Here is a 20,106-nt window from a genome sequence, read left to right as displayed (position 1 = left end):
ACAATTGGTGTTGGTATTCTGCTTGGAGGTGATGCATTTAGTTTATCCATTTCTGCATTAATCTTACTAGCATTTATGGGGTATTTATTGAGAATTTTTTAGTTATTTTACTGGCTTGTCTGGAGTTAATGGAGTGCTCATTGGCCATTTCTACAGTGATTATACTGGCGCAATCTGGGTTAATATGCTGGTTAGCCATTTTCTGATTCATTTTATTGGCACATTAAAGATTAATATTTCCATTTTCCAAAGTACTTAGTGATTATATCGGCATTTCTACGGTTAATATGTTTCTTTGTTTTCTATAGTAATTATACTGGCATGTCTAGGGTTTATATGCCCGTTATTCATTTATGTACTGATTTTATTGGCATGTCTGTGCTTAATATGCTCATTATCAGTTTTCTGTAGTAATTATTCTGGTCTAGTCTAGGGTTAAAATTCCTGTTGTCCATTTAACTTAGTGATTATACTGGTATGTCGAAACATGTGCATTATCCTTTCTTTTAGCAATTATATTGGCACATCTGGGTTATGTTTTGGTAAAAGTGTGTGGTATTTAGGGGTAGAGCCACAACACATTTTTGTCCCTCTTTCTGTTTTTCAAATGTTGTGAGGTATTCTTAGCTGTTGGTGCAGGACAGGCCTGAGTTTCTCTGTGCTGGTATCGGGATAGACTGGGCACTTGTACTGTTTAGAGCAGTGGTTCCACCTAGAGGGTTCTTGGAATAAACATACAGATGACCTTACTAGGAACAATAATAACAAAGTCTACAGTGTGCTCCTTTCCTGATGGGTCTCCATGGGCCCCCATTAAGTTGGCCTGTTGGCTAAACAATCCGATCATCCAAATTTGGCCTGTATGATGGAGGCTAATGTAGGTTAAGTTCTGCCTATTAGTAATCCTCCAAACTAGCAGATCTTACGTGTATATCTGTGCTATTAAACCAGCTGTTCTAGATGTATAGTTAGGCCCAAGGACATAGAGGAATCATTTTCATATTGCCATCCATGAATTCTTGAGTTTGGATTTTATAGATTTGGAGGTGCAGCCCAATTGATTGCATATTGTGTTTTGGACAGTACCCCTGGCTGCTGGAGTATCTTCTGTGGAGTATAAAGCACAATGGTTTAATTGTAGTGCCTTATCTAATTAAGTTTCTAGAATGGTTTTGTGTTTTTGGATGCAAATTGTTGTTAAGGACAGTCAATGGGATTTTCATACAAGGATGTGTGTGTACAGTTATAGTTATGTTTGGCTGTGGCTGCAGAATTAAGTACTACACACTGAAATTGTGATAGAAATAGATATGAGGTCTTAGTAGAACCATTGCTCCTTACACAGTCAGTAGCTAATGTAGCAAAGGGGTAGTTCACCATTTAGTTAACTTTTAGTAAGTTATAGCATTGCCTATTCTTAGAAACTTTTCAACTGGTCTTCATTTTTTTATTTTGTATAGCCTTTGCCTTCTTCTCCTGCTGCTTCCCAGCTTTCAACTGTGGCTGACTGACCCCAGTGGCCAAATTAGTGCATGGGAAACGCTGCCCATAAAATCACTCTGCCCTAGGCCCTGGTCTTTGTGGCCTCCCCACTTGTTTATTATTCCTATTTTGAGCTTTGACCTGCACAAAAAAGGCAGTTTGTTGAATACCAAAAGAAAATGATTGGAATTCTCTCTTTCAGAAGCTTTATGTGCTTTAGTAAAAAAAATTTCAGTCATATCTGCCAACATGTTGACATTTCATACATGCTTAAATACATTACAGAGATATGACTAAGTTCAAACAAGTTGAAAAGTGCATTGGCAAATATTTATAAAGGTTGGTTATTAACTGTCCACTTCATTAGCCATTCCTACTACTGTTGCTAGTTGTTCCTGCATCTGAAAAAAGCTTAAAAATAGCTGCTTAAAAATAGCAATTAAAGGACAAGTCATATACTTATCTGCTGGTACTACATTATACTTTGTATAATTATACTTTTATACATACTTGGAAAATAATTACAAACTAATAATTGTAAAATAGAAGCCATTTTCTATTTTGCATGGTTGAAGTACAGTGTGTAGAGTTCTTGAAAGATGCTCATGTAAAGAAGCCCTGTGTAAAACGTGTCACCATTCAACACAATTTGCTATTACAGGTTAAACCTTAGCTGTATGCTTTAAATGGGACAGCCCACTTTTGAAAAATTGTTGCAGCCATTGCCCTATATAAACAAAACTTTATATATAATATATATAAGTTCAGAAAGCAGTGTAGACCACAATTGTGAATACTCCTTTGTAGCTCTTAAAAAGGCCCCAGGGACTAAGAAAACCAGAAATCTAGGGATGGGGTCATGACAGGGTTGGGATGCTCAGCATGGTTTCCTTCAGATGCCCTGTTGTTAGCATATTTATTGCTGGTAACATATGACTGTTAATGTACAATTTTTGTCAAAGTTAACATATTGTAAATAAATTGGAATGAGTAGTGATGGGCGAATTTATTCGCCAGGCGCGAATTCGCGGCAAATTTGCGTGATTCGCCGCCAGTGAATAAATTCGTGAAACGCCCGCGAAAATTCGCGGGAAAAATTCGCTGGCTTCAAAAAGTTTTTTCCGAAAAAACGGACGCCGGCGTCAAAAACGGGCGCCGGCGTCAAAAACGAGACGCCAGCGCCGTTTCGCGCAAATTCGCCCATCACTAGGAATGAGGCCTTTTCAACCCAACTAGAGAATGGCGGCCTATGGCCCACCCCGTCCTCTGGACAGGCCTGTCTCTCCGGATGCGTCTGCATGTATACTTCAATCTTTCGCCCTCCTTCAGTTGTCTGCAGTGGACCTTGCGGGTGTAATTAATAGTTACGATACAGATTTACAATTAGGGCAATACACTGATATTGCAAATGTCAGGAACATTAAAACTGCTGCAGTGTGGCAACTAACATGACAAATTTAATTTGTCACAGAACAAATTTAAATAACATGGAATGGGCCAACCTTGTCCTCTCTTAGGGCCCCCATACACAAGCAGAGATAAACTGCCAATAGATTAAGTTGGCATCTTATTGAGCAGTGTATGGGGCCCTCCGAAAGTCAGGCAGATGTCAATCCGGCGGGTTTAAAAATCCCATTGGACTGAGAACCGTATCGGTTCATGATGCGGCCCTTGATCTGACAGCCTGTATTCTTCTCTTTGTGATCCAATATCGCCCACTTCAAGGTGGGCATATCAGGGAGATATCTGCTCATTTGGCAATGATATCTCCCTATGTATGGCCAACTCTTCTTTAATCCAAGAGGGCTGCCCAAAAAGCATGGACACATGCTGATAAATAAACGTGCCAGCCACTCCATATTGCCAGTGCAAAAATCAGCTTGGACACTTGGCTTACACTTTATGCACTTAAGCTTTTTCTCTGATAATCAAAAAATATTTTGTGTCTGACTTCAATTCTCATTTGAATGACAGTGTTAAGGTTTGATATTTGTTTCTCTTGTCCCTCTGCCTTTGCAACTTCAACTTGTCTGTAGGGATTTTCCTTTTATGTATGATTTATATATTCTCACATATGTCCTAATGACCTGTAAAAATCTTGTTTTCATATAGATTTCTCAGATTTTATGTAGTGCTTAGTCATTCCCTGTCTCTGAAATGTATATATTTAAACTGTGGGATTTAATATTTGCTTTGCTTCAGTTATATTTCTTATCTTATTCTGTAATTCCGTGACAATCTCTCCTTGTTAGAGAGCTGGAAGGTTATCCAAAAGCAACCCTCAGTTCTGTAGTTATAGAGCATATGTAATCCTGATATCAGTCTTTCAAGACTATTATTATCACGGCTATATTTATATATATATGTGCTGGGAAGTCTGATTCAGTGTCTAGGGAGGCACTGGGTAGAGATACAGCCCTGATTATTATTGTCAAAACTGAAGAAACAAACAATATTATACTTTACTCAAAACCTAAATTATTTTTATTTGACTTATACTACCCCCAATTTGTGATAACACTCAGACTAAACAAAGTAATTATCAAATGTTAAGTAATTGGTCATCTGAAAACCTGTTATACAGAAAGCTCTGAATTATGAGCCGGCCATCTCCCATAGACTCCATTTGAACCATATAACTTAAATTTTTAGAATGATTTGCTTTTTCTCTGTAATATCAAAACAGTGCCTTGTACTTGATCCTAAACAAGATATAATTAATCCATATTGGAGGCAAAACAATACTATTGAGTTTATTTAATAATGTTTTAATACACTTACGTATTACGGAACAACCCCTTATCTGGAAAACCCTAAGGTGCTGAGCACAGATCCCCAATTAACATTTTAAGATATCTGCCCCCATGTTTTTTTTATCACAAATTAACCATTAATCAGGCCGGAAAAAATTCAGCCAAGGGCATTGGCGAATTCGGCTCTGTGCCTGTAACCTACCTCTGGTTACAGGCACAAACCTACCTCTGGTCAGAACAAACCCACTCCTCGCCTGCTCATTGTTAGACTTCATATATGTATCACTATAATGCAGTGATCCCCAACCAGTGGCTCGTGGGCAACATATTGCTCACCACCACCACCTAGAATGTTGCTTCCAGAGGCCTCAAAGCAGGTGCTTATTTATGAATTCCTGGCATGGAGACAACTTTTGGTTGCATAAAAACCAGGTGTACTGCCTCTAACAGTCCACTACCAAATAACCAATCACAGCACTTATTTGGCACCCCCAGGAACTTGTTCATGCTTGTGTTGCTCCCCAACTCTTTTTACATTTGAATGTGGCTCACAGGTAAAAAAGGCTGGGGACCTCTGCAATAATATATTAGAAGAACAAGCTTCGAGGTTGAGTTTCTGGAATAAGCATATTCAGAAATGAGATAAAGTGACGCACAGTTACAGCAATAAAACTTGGGACTTTGGCTCCTAAGAAAGCATTTTTACATGACTATCTTTATAGTGCAGTAAGAAAATAAGGGATGTGTTTTTGACCTTAGGTAATGTATAAAGCAAAGTAAGGCTGGTAGAGTAAAGAATGGTAAATTTCTGTTGCTTCAACTGTTGTGTGTGAAGCTTGCTGACAACTTAAACCCTGCCAGCATGACTGCATTGACCCTAACACGTTTAATAAATGTAGAATCTATGTTGGTGCCATGCTGGTACTTTCATGTCAGTGCCATATATTATACAGTTTATAACAATTAAAAGGTTAGACTTGGTGGAAAATATTGAAGAAGACATAAGTGCCCAGATTCTACTGATGCAGAATGCTACAGTACCGCCCTTTAAATTCCATCCCATATCTGGCTCTAACAGAAAATGAAGCTGGGCTTCTACATGTATATGGATCAGCTAACTACAGTCTGAGAATGATTTGAAGGGAATAGATGGATCCTTGTCAGGGATATTGGTAAAGTTTTGAGCCAGCAGCTGCCTTATCCTTATATCCTTATAAGCTCCTAGGCCACATCCCCAGTGAACCCAGTTGTTTGCTATAAACAAATCTATAAAAGTGTTGTTTTACAGCAATTAAATTACTGGATCTGCCCGCTGGACACCAAAATTGACATTTCGAAAAATGTTTGCCTGTTCCACGAATTTTGTGGAAATTCGTGAATTTCACAAAACAAATTCACCCATCACTAGTGGTGGTTATTGGGTTCCATTAGCTGCTACTTACTTGTGCCAAGCAAATTGCAAGTTTATGTCATTAATAATGCTAGGTGCATTGCCATACCAAAAGTGATGCCATTCCCACACTGAAAATATTACCCTCGACGTGTGCATGATTCACAAGAATGCACTCACTAGTTAGAGTACAATTGCATGTGGCTGATTTACAACTGGAATTTTGAGGGAAAAACTTTGCATTTTATTAGGTACACGTGCAGATGGCAGCCAGACCCGGAGTCTTGAGCATTAAGGGAAGCAAATTCAGAGATTTGCATTTAAACATGCTCTTTGAGCTATGTAAATAAACCTTATTATCATCGGATCAGATACCAGACAGCTGTATAAAGCAGCCCATGCTTGTAATTATCCTCTTATCTGAGCATCTATGTGGTGGATGTATTAACAATGCAATTCTTTTTCTGAAACTATCTAGCGACATTGCATAGTTTACCTTATGTGTGACTCAATACATTAACTGGTGTTTCTTCTTTCTATACAACAATAGGAGAGGGTTCTACAGCATCTGTGTTAACATCGACGGTCACTACCACAGGTATTTATATCAAACGTTCTTCAATTTAAAATACATTGCTCCCAGGTCTGGACTGAGATTCAAACTAGGCCCTGACATTTCAGGTACAGCGAGGTTCAAACAGTGCCCCACAGATCCATTAAATAGTGACTGTCTATGGCATCTTACAGCAGCCCATGTGTAGAGAGCACAACTCACACCTGAATGCCGATCTGTGATGTGACTTCTGGACACACAACCACATCACGATTAAACATCAATTCCAAGTGAAAGAAGTTAAAGCACTCACTTATTTATGCTATGCAATTTGTTATTTATTGAGCTACGTTTGAACTATGTCTCTATATGTCGACATCTCCCTTAGTCACGTTCTGGCAGGAAGGAAGCCACATCTCCTTTCAACAGTCTGGGGCAGGTCCGGACTGAGAATTAAAATAGGCCCTGGCATTTCAGGTACCTAGAGGCCCAAACAGCCCACACAGAGGCCCAAACAGCCACCAGTCCAGCCTACTAAATACTGACTTTCAATGGCACCTTATAACAGCAGCCCCTCTGGCATTTGCCAGAACCCACAGATTGCCAGTCCGGGCCTGGTCTGGGGCCCCAAGTGTTTACTGTGACAGAAGACATTTTCGCCCCCCCTTGTAGTAACTAATGCCATTTATTTCACATTATATTTGAAACTCTTAGAAGGATATATATATATATAAGACAAAACACATTTTAAAAAACGACAAATGTATTATTATAAACAGTGCTTTGTTGCATCATTAATTCTGATTGGAGTTTTGTTTTCTGATTGGAATTCTGATTGGAGTTTATTGATGTCACTTGTGTTATATGACACATATTCTATAACATACTAAAAGTTACCTTAAAGGTGAACCACCCCTTTAATATCTTGATAGGCCCAACAAGAGTTCAAAGGGCCTTAGCGGTACTGCCCTAGTGTGGTGTCGCTGGAACAGATTTTAATCGCCCTTGTTAGTGACAGAATTACTCCTGGCATTGATATAAACACACACACGTGCAACTACATCTATTATAAGGGTGTGCCGATCGGAAGATATTTTTTGTATACAAGTTGTAACTGAGCACCCCTAACTTTAAAGTAATACTGGGCCTTTAAATGCAGACACTCACCTGGTTCTTGAAAGTTTAGCATTTTTGAAACTATGTCCAGTTTTGGTTCTGGATAAGACCCTTCTGCCATATTTTGTTTATCAATGTTTGCCATTTTTGAACCCAATGCCTGGGCAACAATCCTCAACTTGCTATGCAATATCTAGTAAATCCTATATGCTTCCCTGGGATCTTTGGTTATCCCCAAGGAACTGCATTAACTTCTTCTTCTACAGTTATCGCCTGCTTTCAATTTATTTACTTTTACTATTTTTTGTTAAGGTAGTTTTCTCTAGTTTTTACTCCCAATTTGGGTTTCTATGGCAATTAATTGGATTCCTGTTTTTGGTGCCATGCTTTGCACAGAGGGAGGGTTCTTAATGGCTTGCTCTGCTTACACTTTTGTAATTTTTCCCCTGAGGAAGATCACTATGATGTGATCGGAACGTTGGAAGTTTTTTCACTATTTTGTACATATTTTACCTCCTCCATGTTCCATATATATATATATATATATAGAGAGATTATCGGCACTCACCATTCACATAATCATTCGCTGGGTGCTAACCAAAAAATTGTTATAATAGTCCACAAAAGCACTCACAGCAGTCGCCATCCAGCGTGTATAAAAAAATCATTTATTGGTGCATAGTGTATCAACACCATGCACCAATAAATGATTTTTTGATAAACGCTGGATGGCGACTGCTGTGAGTGCTTTCGTGGACTATTTTATATATCTATATATATATATATAAATATATATATATATATATATATATATATATATATATATATATATATATATGTAAAATAAATTCACAATATGAATAAATGACTACTACAGAGTTCATTTATGGCAGCAGCAATGGATGCAACTCATTAAAGGTACATGGCAAGCATTCGGCCCTCAGATCAATGACCTCAGATCCAACGACCATTGGATGCTGTCTACATAAATGGCCAATCCTATCAAGAGATGTGTGTGCCCTGATATTTTATGCCCCATACACAGAGCAACGGTATATACATTTGGCAACAGTTACATTGATTTTAATGATTTGTATGTTTTAAACTATAAATAAGTGAGCTTGATCTCCTTTATTCTGTGCTCCTGACTATATTTTGAAGGGTACAATATACCCTTATACATTTATATAAATATATAAACATTCATAGCTGTATCATGTGTACAACATAGGTAATGACATTCAAACTCAAACTTTCTACAACTTTGTTATGAAAAAAACTAGCATATTCTAGATGCCTTCCTCCCATCAATACCAAATGCATATAAAGGCAACTGTCGCCCTCTAGTGTTGTATGTGTACATTGCAAGATGTTTCAAACGTTCTAATATTCGTCATTGTTCTTTTTCTAAAGCAAAACAAGATGCAAATTTGACATCAGCAGCTCCAGGTAAGATCATTGCAAAAGTCCGACTTTATTGGAATACTTATGATATTGATTCTGCATTTTAATTGTTACCATTTTGTACTTAAATTTGCACAACCAACAATTTAATTCATGAAACAAAATTCCTATCACATGTGGTTGACAGTTGTGGAAGATTGTGGATGTGAATAAAATAACCAGGCGGTTACCAGGCCACTGTGCTGCTTTGCGTACATAGTGCATAGCCAGTGTCAGTTTAAAAATAATTTAAGAATTACCAGAAAATCGATCATTACTTCCATATTTAATTCTCATTCCAATTATCACAATTTCCCTAATTAATAAAAATCACAATAGTATAAAAATAAACTTAATTCTCATTCCAATTATCACTATTTCCCTAATTAATAAAAATCACAATAGTATAAAAATAAACTTAATTCTCATTCCAATTATCACTATTTCCCTAATTAATAAAAATCATAATAGTATAAAAATGGATGCCTTTAGCTTATTAAAAGCTTTTATTAGTTTATTGTTATTTCCTGACACAAAGTTCCTTTTATAAAACAGCAACCAACACAGAAAAAATGGCAGCCCATTTTATACCAGGTAATTTACCTGCATGTTTGGTGAACTCGCATGGGGTTGTAAAGTGCTGTTTCAGGCACAGCGGGAGTTAAACTGACACTTTCTGTGCCCTGTGACAAAGCCAGACCAAGTGGCATTGGTTTTTAAAGGGATGGGTTGCCTTTATATTAACTTTTACTATGTTATAGAATGACCTATTCCTAACAATTTTGCATTTGGTCTTCATTACTTATTTCTTTTCTTATTTCCTCTTCTGCATCTTTCCAGCTTTCAAATAGGGGGTCACTGACCCCGATGGCTAAGAAAAACAATTGCTCTGTGAGCTTACAATTTTATTATTATTGTTACTTTGTATTCCTTATCTTTTCATTCAGACCCTCTTCTGTTCCTATTACAGTCTCTCATTTAGACCGCTGCCTGGCTGCTAAGGCAAACAAAACACTAGCAACCAGGTAGCTGCTAAAATTCCAAACTGGAGAGCTGCTGAACAAAAAGCTAAATAACGGAAAAAACACAAATCTAGGCATCTCTGCTGCCTATCGCTAGTTCCAGCCCTGGCCTGTAGCATATTAACAGTATTATCAAGGCCAGTCAAATACCTCATGTACTTGTACTGAGCCCAATAAATGAGGTTCTCTGGTCAGTTTACAATACAACTGGAGCATGGCTTAGTTTACCTTTGTAATATAATCATTGACTTATTCCCAAATTAACCCAATACTTTTTCCTAAACTAGTTTTTCAGAATAGTACAGAATTTTCAGGCGCAGCCAGACCCTGATTATTTCAGCGATAACCTGCCTAGGGTAGATTGAGCAAAACAAATCACAAAAAAACAAAATTATATTGTCATTATTTTACTCCTTATTACTCATATTTCTGTAAGCACACTGCTTTGTTCTACAAGAAGTACAGGTATGGGACCTGCTATACAGAATGCTCGGGACCTGGGGGTTTTCCAGATAACGGATCTTTCCGTAATTTGGATCTTGGAAAAAAATTGGGGATTGTGCCAATTTTTTGCACTTTGATACATATACTAAAATTGCTTCTGTCGGTAGCCTACTAGGACCACAAATGGTTGCTTCTTTCTCTATAATTACATCCCTGATTTACATCTTGCTTTTGCCAGGTACCACAACCATAAATGCACCCCAAACACCTTCCACAACATCACAGATGACGTCCACAGGTATTTTCTTATTGTTATCCTCTTACGAGTTCTACTGCGAGTCTCACTGAGCTGCTGTGACCATGATCCAGTGGTGTAACTATAGAGGAAGCAGACCATGCGTTCGTAGGGGGACTGGATCACAGGGTCTGCTTCCTCTAAATACAAGTTCTATTGCAGCCTATCCATTGCAATAAAGCAGTGTAATATATTAACACATTGATTAATAAAAAATAAAAAAACCTCGAACGGTAATATTAGGCATCAATAATAAAGATTGACAAAATGGTAAAAATTTAAAAATACAAAAGTTAAAAAGATTGAAGTTCAAAATCACAAGTATTCAATCTTTATCCGTAGGTGTCCAATTTTTTTTTATATAAGTCCAAGATAATTGTGAAACAAAGGGTCCAATTGCTTAGAGGAAGAAACAAAGGGGCAAATTTACTAACCTGCGGAGTTGCGCTAGAGCAGGCTTCGCCACACTTCGCCAGGTGAAGTTTCGCCAGGGCGCCGCTAATTCACTAAAATCCGCAGTTGCGCTCAGGGAGGCAATAGGTAGCGAAGTTGCGCTAGCGTTAATTCGTCAAGGAAAGCGCAGTTACACTAGCGATGTCTAATTTGCATACTGCACCAAGTTAAAGTACAATGGACGTATATGTAGCAGCAAATACATTACACTACACAAGCCTGCGAAAGCTTCATAAAATAAAATAGAGTTATTATTTTGCCCTACACATGTGGCCACTGCATAGTTTAGGTACTATATGTTAGGAAATGTAGGGGGGAAGGAGGGTACCCCAAAAAAAGTACGATCATTTTCAGCCTATCACCCTTAAAAAAGGAAAAGACGTTTTTTGGGACTTAGAAAAAATGTCAACTTTTTTTGAAGCAATCCCTATCTGCTCTATTGCACTTCCAAGTATAGGAGAAGGAAGAGGAACTCCAGCAGTATTACTGCAAACAACTTTTTATTCCAGGCAGTGGTAAACACAACATGTTTCGGGTACAATACCCTTTATCAAATGAATTGTCTATTGTCTATTGCACTTCGCCTGGTCTGAGGTGGCGAAGGCAAGTCTGGCGCAAGAGGTAATGTTCAGTAAAATGCGCAAGTTAGTGAATTACCGTAGTTACGTCCCTTCGTCATAGTGCAACTTCGCCCTGCGTAAGGGTGCGAAGTAGCGATAGAGTAGGTACACTTCGCTAGCGAATTTACGCCAGCATCCGTTAGTAAATCGGCAAAGTAACGAAATAACGCCACGCTGGCGAATTTGCACTAGCGTTAGTGTAAGTAAGAAATAACTTACCGAATCTTCGCTTGCGCTCTTCTCTTTAGAAAATGCAACAGGGCGACAATCCATCGTGCAGCGATCAATTTCTCCTCCCTGGCTATCTCCTATAAGGAAGGCAGGGAGGAGTAATCAAGTGCCGCACGATGGATCACCCTGAAGAGGAGCGCAAGCGGAGATTCGGTTAAAGACTTTGTGATTTTAAAGTTTAATATGTGTTGTTGTTTTTTTTTCCCTGCATCGACTTGAATAAGAGACTGGAATATCAATAGAAATATGGCTCAATAGAAAGACAAGTAATAAAACCAGCAATAGCAATATATCTGAAGCCTTACCGAGCATTTGAAAGCTGGAAAGAGTCAGAAGAGAAAAGCAAATAATTAAAAAACTATAAAAAATGAAGAACGTTTGAAAAGTTGCTTAGAATTAGCCATTCTGTAACATCCTAAAAGTTAACTTTAAGGCGAATCACCCCTTTTACACAATTTAACATAGCAATGATATTTCCCACATTGTCCCATTAACAAGGCTGGCATCCCTCACTTACTGAATGGTTGTATATTGGTGTATGTGCTTTCTATGGACATGCTGTGAAACTGCTATGGACCAGCTTTCCTTCATTCACTCTGGATCGTTAACTCTAACAGCTGAAATTATTTTCTCTTCATAGTGACTGGGAATCATTCTAGCACGTCGATTACAATCGTATCCAACACGACACTTGCAGGTACGTGGTTTTTGCATGAGTTTTTTATTTATATTTAAAAAGGAAACATTAGACCACCCAGACTGTCTGATTATAGCAAAGAGCCAGATAAAATCTGCTTAGCTACATCATATTCTCAAGGCACAACAGTTGCTGCAGGTCTGTATTGCAGGATAAGGATGAGCTCAGTCACAGTTTGCACAGGATACACCACTATATCATGGGAGCTAAGTGGGGGAGCCACAATCTTATAATCTCATTCATTAAAGGATAAGTAACCCTTTAGAGTAAGGGCAAACGCTAAGATTTGGGGAGATTTAGTCGCCTATCGACAAATCGCCTCTTCTTCGGGCGACTAATCTCCCCGAAAAGCCTTTTCGGAGCACTTTGTTTTTCCGAAGTCGCCAGAAGTTTCCTCGCGAGGCAACTTCAGAAACTGAAACGATCCGCGTGTCATCCCACCAGCGATTCACATTCTAGCCGGCGGGAAGGCATTTCCGGGAGATTAGTTGCCCGAAGAAGAGGCGATGTGTTGCCGGGCGACTGAATCTCCCTGAATCTTAAGCTGCGCCCTTACCCTTAAAATAAGTGAATGTAAAATTGACGAGACTGGTATTCTAAGAACTTTTACAATTTACACAATTTTTTTTTAATTCAAGATATTAAGGGATATATGTACTGGTAACTGTTAACATAAATGGTGTTACAGCTCCACCTGCTGGTCATTTTCCAACCAGTCTGACCACCAAGTAGTCAAGGAAGTTGTCCAGAGAAAGTCTGATGTTCTTCTGGTTTGTTTAGATGTGAGAAAAGTTATCTAAGATTTCTAATGTTTTTCCTAACCAGAAGAACATCAGACCAGCCCTATTTCTATCATCTGAAAATTTCCTTTCCGGCATTATGGTCGGAAACTGATCAGCAGGTGGCGCTGTTGACAAAAATCATTCATATTAACAGTACATGTATCCCTTAATATCATGGAATTAAAAAAAAATAATGAATGTAAATCAAAGGTGCTTAGAATAGCACTCTCATCAATTTTACATTGACTTAATGTAAAGGTTTACTTATCCTTTAATAAATGGAGTCCATTCAGTGCCAAAATTAATGTCTTTACAACAGACCACATAGGGTTCTGCTGTAACTCTACAGAAGGATACCTGCCTTCCTGAACCAATGGAAATATCTACACAAACTGGGGGAATATGTTATATAAGCGTAACAGTAACTTTACATATTCTCATCCACTGAGCAGAGCATTTCTAGAACTGCCTCTGTAACACCATCAAATATTCTACATTCTCCCGAGATTAATTTGTAGCACTAAAATGAGACCTTTTATTTATCATGACATGCTTTAAAAAGATTTTTTAGAGATAATCAAGTCAATATATTTGTTTTAAAACTTTGCTTGTCAATAGGTAATGATTCTGCTTCATCAATTGCAGCAACAACCAGTATGGCTACACCAGGTAAGTGGATTTTCTTCTTCTGATGGCTTGAGGGAATGGCGGATTATACAAAAGGACTAGGGGATATAACACAATGCCTGCGATTAGGGTTGCCACCTGGCCGGTATTTTACCGGCCTGGCTGGTAAAAATGATGGTTGATACCAATGTTATTAATAGGGATGCACCGAATCCAGGAATCGGCCAGGATTCGGCCTTTTTCAGCAGGATTCGGCTGAATCGTTGTGCCTGGCCGAACCGAATCCGAGTCCTAATTTGCATATGTAAATTAGTGGAGGGTAGAAAAATCACATGACTTTTCGTCACAAAAGAAGGATTTTTTCCACTTTTTCCTTTCCTACCTCTAATTTACATATGCAAATTAGGGTTCGGATTCAGTTCGGTATTCGGCCGAACCTTTCATGAAGGATTCGGGGATTCAGCCGAATCCCAAATAGTGGATTCGTTGCATCCCTAGTTATTAATTGGGAAAAAGACAAATAGATAGGAAGGCCGGTATTTTTTTCCAGAAAAGGTGGCAACCCTACCTGCAATAAATCAAATGAAGCAAGGAATACTTTAATTGTTATAACTATAATTGCTTAAACTACATATTGAACCAAAATATTCTTATCAAAAAAACATGCCAAATACTGTAAGCTGTGGCATCAAAGGGGTTGTTCACTTTTAAATTAACTTTTAGGGGCAAATTTACTTAAGGTCGAATATCGAGGGTTAATTAACCCTCGATATTCGACTGTCGAAGTTAAATCCTTCGACTTCAAATATCGAAGTCGAATGATTTAGCGCTATTCGTTCGATCGAACAAAAAACGGTTAAATCCTTCAAATAGTTAGATTCAAAGGATTTTAATCCATCGATCGCAAGATTTTTGTTCGACCAAAAAAAGATTGCTAAGCCTGTGGGGACCTACTTCGACTATCGAATGGTCGAATAGTCGAACGATTTTTCGAAGTCGAAGGTCAAGTAGCCCATTCGATGGTCGAAGTAGCCAAAAAACACATTCGAAATTCAAAGTTTTTTTTATTCTATTCCTTCACTCGAACTAAGTAAATGGGCCCCTTAGTGTGATGTAGAGAGTGATTTTTTAAGACACTTCGCAATTGGTTTTCATTTTTTTTATTATTTGTGTTTTTTGAGTTATTTAGCTTTTTATCAGCTCTCCAGTTTGCAGTTTCAGCAATCTAGTGGCTAGGGTCCAAATAACCCTAGCAACCATGCACTGATGTGAATACAAGACTGGAATATGAATAGGAGAGAGTCTGATTAGAAAGATGAGCAATTAAAAAGTAGCAATAACAATACTGTAAATGTGTAGCCTTACAAAGCATTTGTTTTGAGATGGGGTCAGTGACCCCCATTTGAAAGCTGGAATTAGGGGCAGTTGTAATAAAATTAATAAATGAAGGGGTCTCTATTAACCCTATTATAGCCCATATCCAGTGGCATGTGTAAATAGAATTGAAGGTTAGTACTGACCTCTAGTCACAACTGTTTATCCATCATGCACTGATACCCAAACCCTAGTAATTAGCTTAGAGGTCCCCACCTCCTTCCGTGGATAATTGACCCAGCATAAATGTGCTCAGGTCACCGTTTGCTGAGTTGAAAAAGAGGGATAAGCAATTTAAATTCCTCATTGAATCAGGATACGTGTTTTAAAACGTATGCACAATAGTAATGTTAATGTAACCAAAACATTGCTTTTTGTATTTGTACAGTGTCAGGAAATAGCTCGGTCCCCACTTTTTACAGCACCACAATACCAGCAGGTATGTTCATGCAAACAACATTTTTGTTGCTTTCAAGCCAGTTTCTCTGCAACATGTGACTCCACTTGCTGCAAAGCCACTAAATGCACCATTTCAGATATCATACATATATATACAGTATCATATACATACATACATACATATATCATACAGTATATTTGTATACATCTGACTGCTGCCATAGAGATGCAGACTTCGGAAGGGAGGCATCTTCTTTACTATAACAACTTTCTCTGCTTTTCATTGGTCATTGAAGTTTAATTCCTGAGTACGCTGCATGGGGATTAGATAGGCTGGAGGGGGAGTTCAAACTTGACCCATCCAATGCCTGTGCAGCTGTACCGGGACTTGGACTTCAGTGACCAATCAGCAGAAAGAATATGCGGGCATATTAACTTGTGTGCGGGGAACCCTGACCACCAATATTTTTTTGCCACCAATAGCTTTGTCAAAAAAAAAACATTTTTTTGGGGTGGGGGGCTGGTCATTAATGTTCTTTTTAACTTGTGGGGGGGGGTGGGGGGGCTAGCCACCAATGGGGCTGGGGCTGACTTGGGGTGGCAGCCCTGTCCCTCCCTATGCATTTCATAGTCACTGGACTTTTGGGTGCACACGTGAGAATCGGCCTTCATTTAATTTATTAATTAATACAGGTATGGGATCCATTATCCAGAAAGCTCTGAATTACGGCAAGGCTCTCTCCCATAGACTCCATTTTAATTAAATAATTCAAATATATTTAAATGTTTTCCTGTAATAATTAGCTTTTTCCTCTTGTACTTGATCCAAACTGAGATATACAGTATGTCAGCCTTCTTGGAAGCAAAACAATTCTATTTGGGTTTAAATGATTTTTTAATAGTAAGGAGATAAAAAATATGAAAAGACCCCTTATCTGGAAAACCTCAGGTACAGAGCATTCTGGATAATAGATCCCATAGCTGTAATTACATATAATAACACCTTTTTTAATATGTATATTACCACATTTATGATATTGTTTTATATATTGTATATACATAATATGGTGTTTTTGCAGATTGTGTTAATAACTGTTTCTATTCCATTGCAGGAACGTTATATTGTGCTGCCAATGGCAATCATTCAACTAATAGTGAGTATTTCATGCTTTTTGTTCATGTATTTTAGTTTCATCTACATCATTTACGCACAACCTTATACAATAATAATAATACAAAAAGAGGACACAATATACTTTTTTGGAATAATCCAAGGACCTTCCAAAAAATTGGGAAGTTTTGGAAATCTCTTCCTATATGCTTTATGATCTGTACCAGCTCATAAATGTGTGTCTTGTAGGGGTTTAGTGTTATTGGCCTCAATTTTACAAGCCATGCAAACTAATAATGGGCTGCTATAGTTTTCCGATACAGCCAAACACTTGCTTATTATTTGTAGAAATGCTGCAAATTGCTGCATTCAAATGAATTAGAAATTCACCATTTACAGAAGAGGAGAAGCTAATTTTTTGAACTGGGTGTAATAGAAAGTGAGTCACAATGACTCTCATAGCTTTTCTCTACAGTCATGTCTGAGAAATGATATCTGATATACAGGTATTGGATCTGTTATCCAGAATAATCGGGCCCTGGGGTTTTCTTGATAATGGATCTTTCCGTAATTTGGATCTTCATATCTTAAGACTACTAGAAAATCATGTAAACATTAAATAAACCCAACAGGCTGGTTTTGCTTCCAATAAGGATTAATTATATCTTAGTTTGGATCAAGTACAAGGTACTGTTTTATTATTACAGATATTATGGTTCATTTGGATAAAATGGATTCTATGGGAGATGGCCTTTCTGTAATTTGGAGCTTTCTGGATAACATGTTTCTAGATAATGGATCCCATACTTGTATATCATAAATTTTTCGTCATATATGTCAGTTTCTTTTTTATAAAAAAAATCATAATGGACATTTCTTTGTTATAACATCTGTATATTCAATTTGCAGATTCAGTTGATCAGCAGTACTGTAACGCCTCATCCCTCTGCAATGGTTCTGGTTAGTTCCTCTTCCTACCACCAAAGTGGAAATCTTGTATTCTTCTCTTTTTTGTTCTTTCCTCTTTCTTACATCTATTTTATATACTTCCCTTGTAATTTTACAGTTTTTTTTACATACTGACAATGTTTTTTTTTTTCCTTCCAGCTATCTTCTCTGTGGTTTTTAATACTACAATTACAGATGTAAGTGTTGGTGTTTTGTTTGTGTGAATTAATATATCATTGCAGTTCATATTAGTTTACATTTCATTGTAAAAGGATTGGGGGCACTTATAGAGAGTTGGGCAGAAGAAGAATACGGGGTTCAAGGGGACAGTCGCAGGTCTCTGTGCACCAAATTTAGAAGGCAGTAGTGATGTATGGATCAGGATCAACCCACACCCAACCCTAACCCCCAAAACCTTAACTTGCACTCTACCCTAATCCACAACATGTTGCCATTGTAGGACCCGCACCCAACCCGTACCCATGTCTTATCTCTCTGTATGCTATTTCTGTGTGTGCCTCTGCTTCAGGAGTAGCATAGGAGTGCTTCCCCAGTCTGACCCGTACCCAACCGTAACCTGCAATGATTGGCCAAATCTCAACCTGAGCCTGCCCAATCGGTGGTCAACCCACGGGTCACCAAAGGTTTCAGGTCAACCTGCACATCATTAGAAGGAAAGGTAGAAAGTGCAAACAAACAGCAGAATGTTCCCATTTTTGCACTTTGCATCACCAAATAACATTTATAGTGACCTGTTTACAAGTGAGTATCTACTAGACCCGGAGCAAATTTTGGGGCATTTATGTTGTTACCCCTTTAGTGTAATCAGCTAATATGGGAACATTTACACTTCATCTGTCAGTACTAAGTATAAGATCTTTTACCCAGAGTTTAGGGATGTTGGGCTCCTTGATAAATATCCTTTCCAGAATGGCTAAAGTCTACTACAACACATTTAAAACTTTTGCTGTCGACGCATTTATGCTGGTTAGTTGCCACCTGCTGGTTTTCTTACTACAGAGGAAACATAAAGATGGCAAGCAAGAATATTATGGAAGCACTGCCCTGTGGGAAATGGTATTGCTAGTTTTCATTGCACTCTGGATTCTGGGTTTATGGATAATAGATCCCATTACTGTAACTGTGCCCCTGTACTGCTGACCTACCCTTTATTTATATTTTTCAAATACGGTAAAAGTAATTTATTGATTTTATTTCAAGGCATGTGACATGATAAAAGCTACATTAAAGGCATTAATGTAAGTATTTTATTGTCTATATTTGCATGATTATAGGACAAGATCAATTAAATTAGAAGGAAAGCTCCAAGACAGTTTATTGCCAATAGATTAGCCACAATAGTGCAAGCTAGAATGCTATATTTATTCTGCAGAATGCTTTACCATACCTGAGTAAACAGCTCTAGATGCTGACGCTGTTTGTTTAGGATAGAAGCTGCCATATTAGCTTGGTGTGACATCACATCCTCTGAGTCTCTCCCTGCTCACTCATAGCTCTGTGCTCAGATTACAGCAGGGAGAGGAGGAGGGAGGAGGGGAGGAGCAAATTGAACATGCTCAAGCCCTGCCCTGGAGGTTTATGCTGAAAACAGGAAGTCTGATACAGAAGCCCAAGTGTACACAATACAAGGAAAGAAATGTGTTTTTTATTTTGACAGAGGACTCAGAGCAGCATTACTTTGAGGGTTTAATGGTGTGTTTATATAGACCTTTCTGATAAAGCTTACTTAGTTTTAGCCTTTCCTTCTCCTTTAAAGAAAAATTAATATTTCATCCTTGCATACAATATTTTTTTTTACCTGTAGTGGAATTGAGTTTTAAATGAAAAGCAACATTTTACAATGTAATGACAATCATTGGGTACTTTATTACATTGTGCCCATGGCAGACAAGGGAATTCTGGGATGCCAGGGTAGGAGGTGAGGGATAAAAAATGACTGTTGTGTTCTTATCCCCCAGTGATTGACTTGTCCATTAAAGGGAAACTTTAAACCCCTTTTTGACATGAGCTCAACCAGATGTGGGTTTTAAAAAAAAAGGGGGCTGAAAACTTAAAAAAAGGCTCAGAAAGAGTTAATACACCTTTTTCTACATACTTACTGAATAAGCTCATGTCAAAGAGGGGGGGTATATTTCCCTTCAAGATTCGCCAGTTCATAATTTGTCTCATAGTCACATATTATAGCTCTGGTCTAAGGAACCCTAATTGTGTTTAGCAGCTTGAAACCGTTTTTATTGTTTGCAGCCATATTTAAAGTGCCTAGCTGTAAACAATGAGAATTATGTTATACAGGTACAGAACCTATTATCCAGAATGCTAGGGGCCTGGGAATTTCTGGATAAGAG

General features: G+C 38.0%; 1 protein-coding gene across 7 annotated transcripts in view; it reads left to right on the top strand.

Annotated features, from left to right (window-relative positions):
* The window catches only part of adgrg2.L (adhesion G protein-coupled receptor G2 L homeolog), an 81,608-nt gene that overhangs the window by 31,499 nt on the left and 30,003 nt on the right, over window positions 1–20,106 (top strand). For 3 of the 7 annotated variants that reach the window (XM_041581819.1, XM_041581818.1, XM_041581817.1), the window contains exons 3-12: window positions 6,176–6,223; window positions 8,708–8,743; window positions 10,442–10,501; window positions 12,443–12,499; window positions 13,900–13,950; window positions 15,671–15,721; window positions 16,794–16,835; window positions 17,702–17,752; window positions 17,900–17,937; window positions 18,962–18,999. In XM_041581819.1, coding sequence (XP_041437753.1) covers window positions 6,176–6,223; window positions 8,708–8,743; window positions 10,442–10,501; window positions 12,443–12,499; window positions 13,900–13,950; window positions 15,671–15,721; window positions 16,794–16,835; window positions 17,702–17,752; window positions 17,900–17,937; window positions 18,962–18,999 — 472 coding nt within the window. Of the gene's footprint in view, window positions 1–6,175; window positions 6,224–8,707; window positions 8,744–10,441; window positions 10,502–11,915; window positions 11,956–12,442; window positions 12,500–13,899; window positions 13,951–15,670; window positions 15,722–16,793; window positions 16,836–17,701; window positions 17,753–17,899; window positions 17,938–18,961; window positions 19,000–20,106 lie in introns of those variants that run through there. The other 4 variants (XM_041581820.1, XM_041581822.1, XM_041581821.1 and 1 more) reach the window with 4 other exon arrangements.

Source organism: Xenopus laevis, chromosome 2L, assembly GCF_017654675.1.
Source record: "Xenopus laevis strain J_2021 chromosome 2L, Xenopus_laevis_v10.1, whole genome shotgun sequence".
NCBI lineage: Eukaryota > Metazoa > Chordata > Amphibia > Anura > Pipidae > Xenopus > Xenopus laevis.
This window is presented reverse-complemented; position numbering and strand designations above follow the sequence as displayed.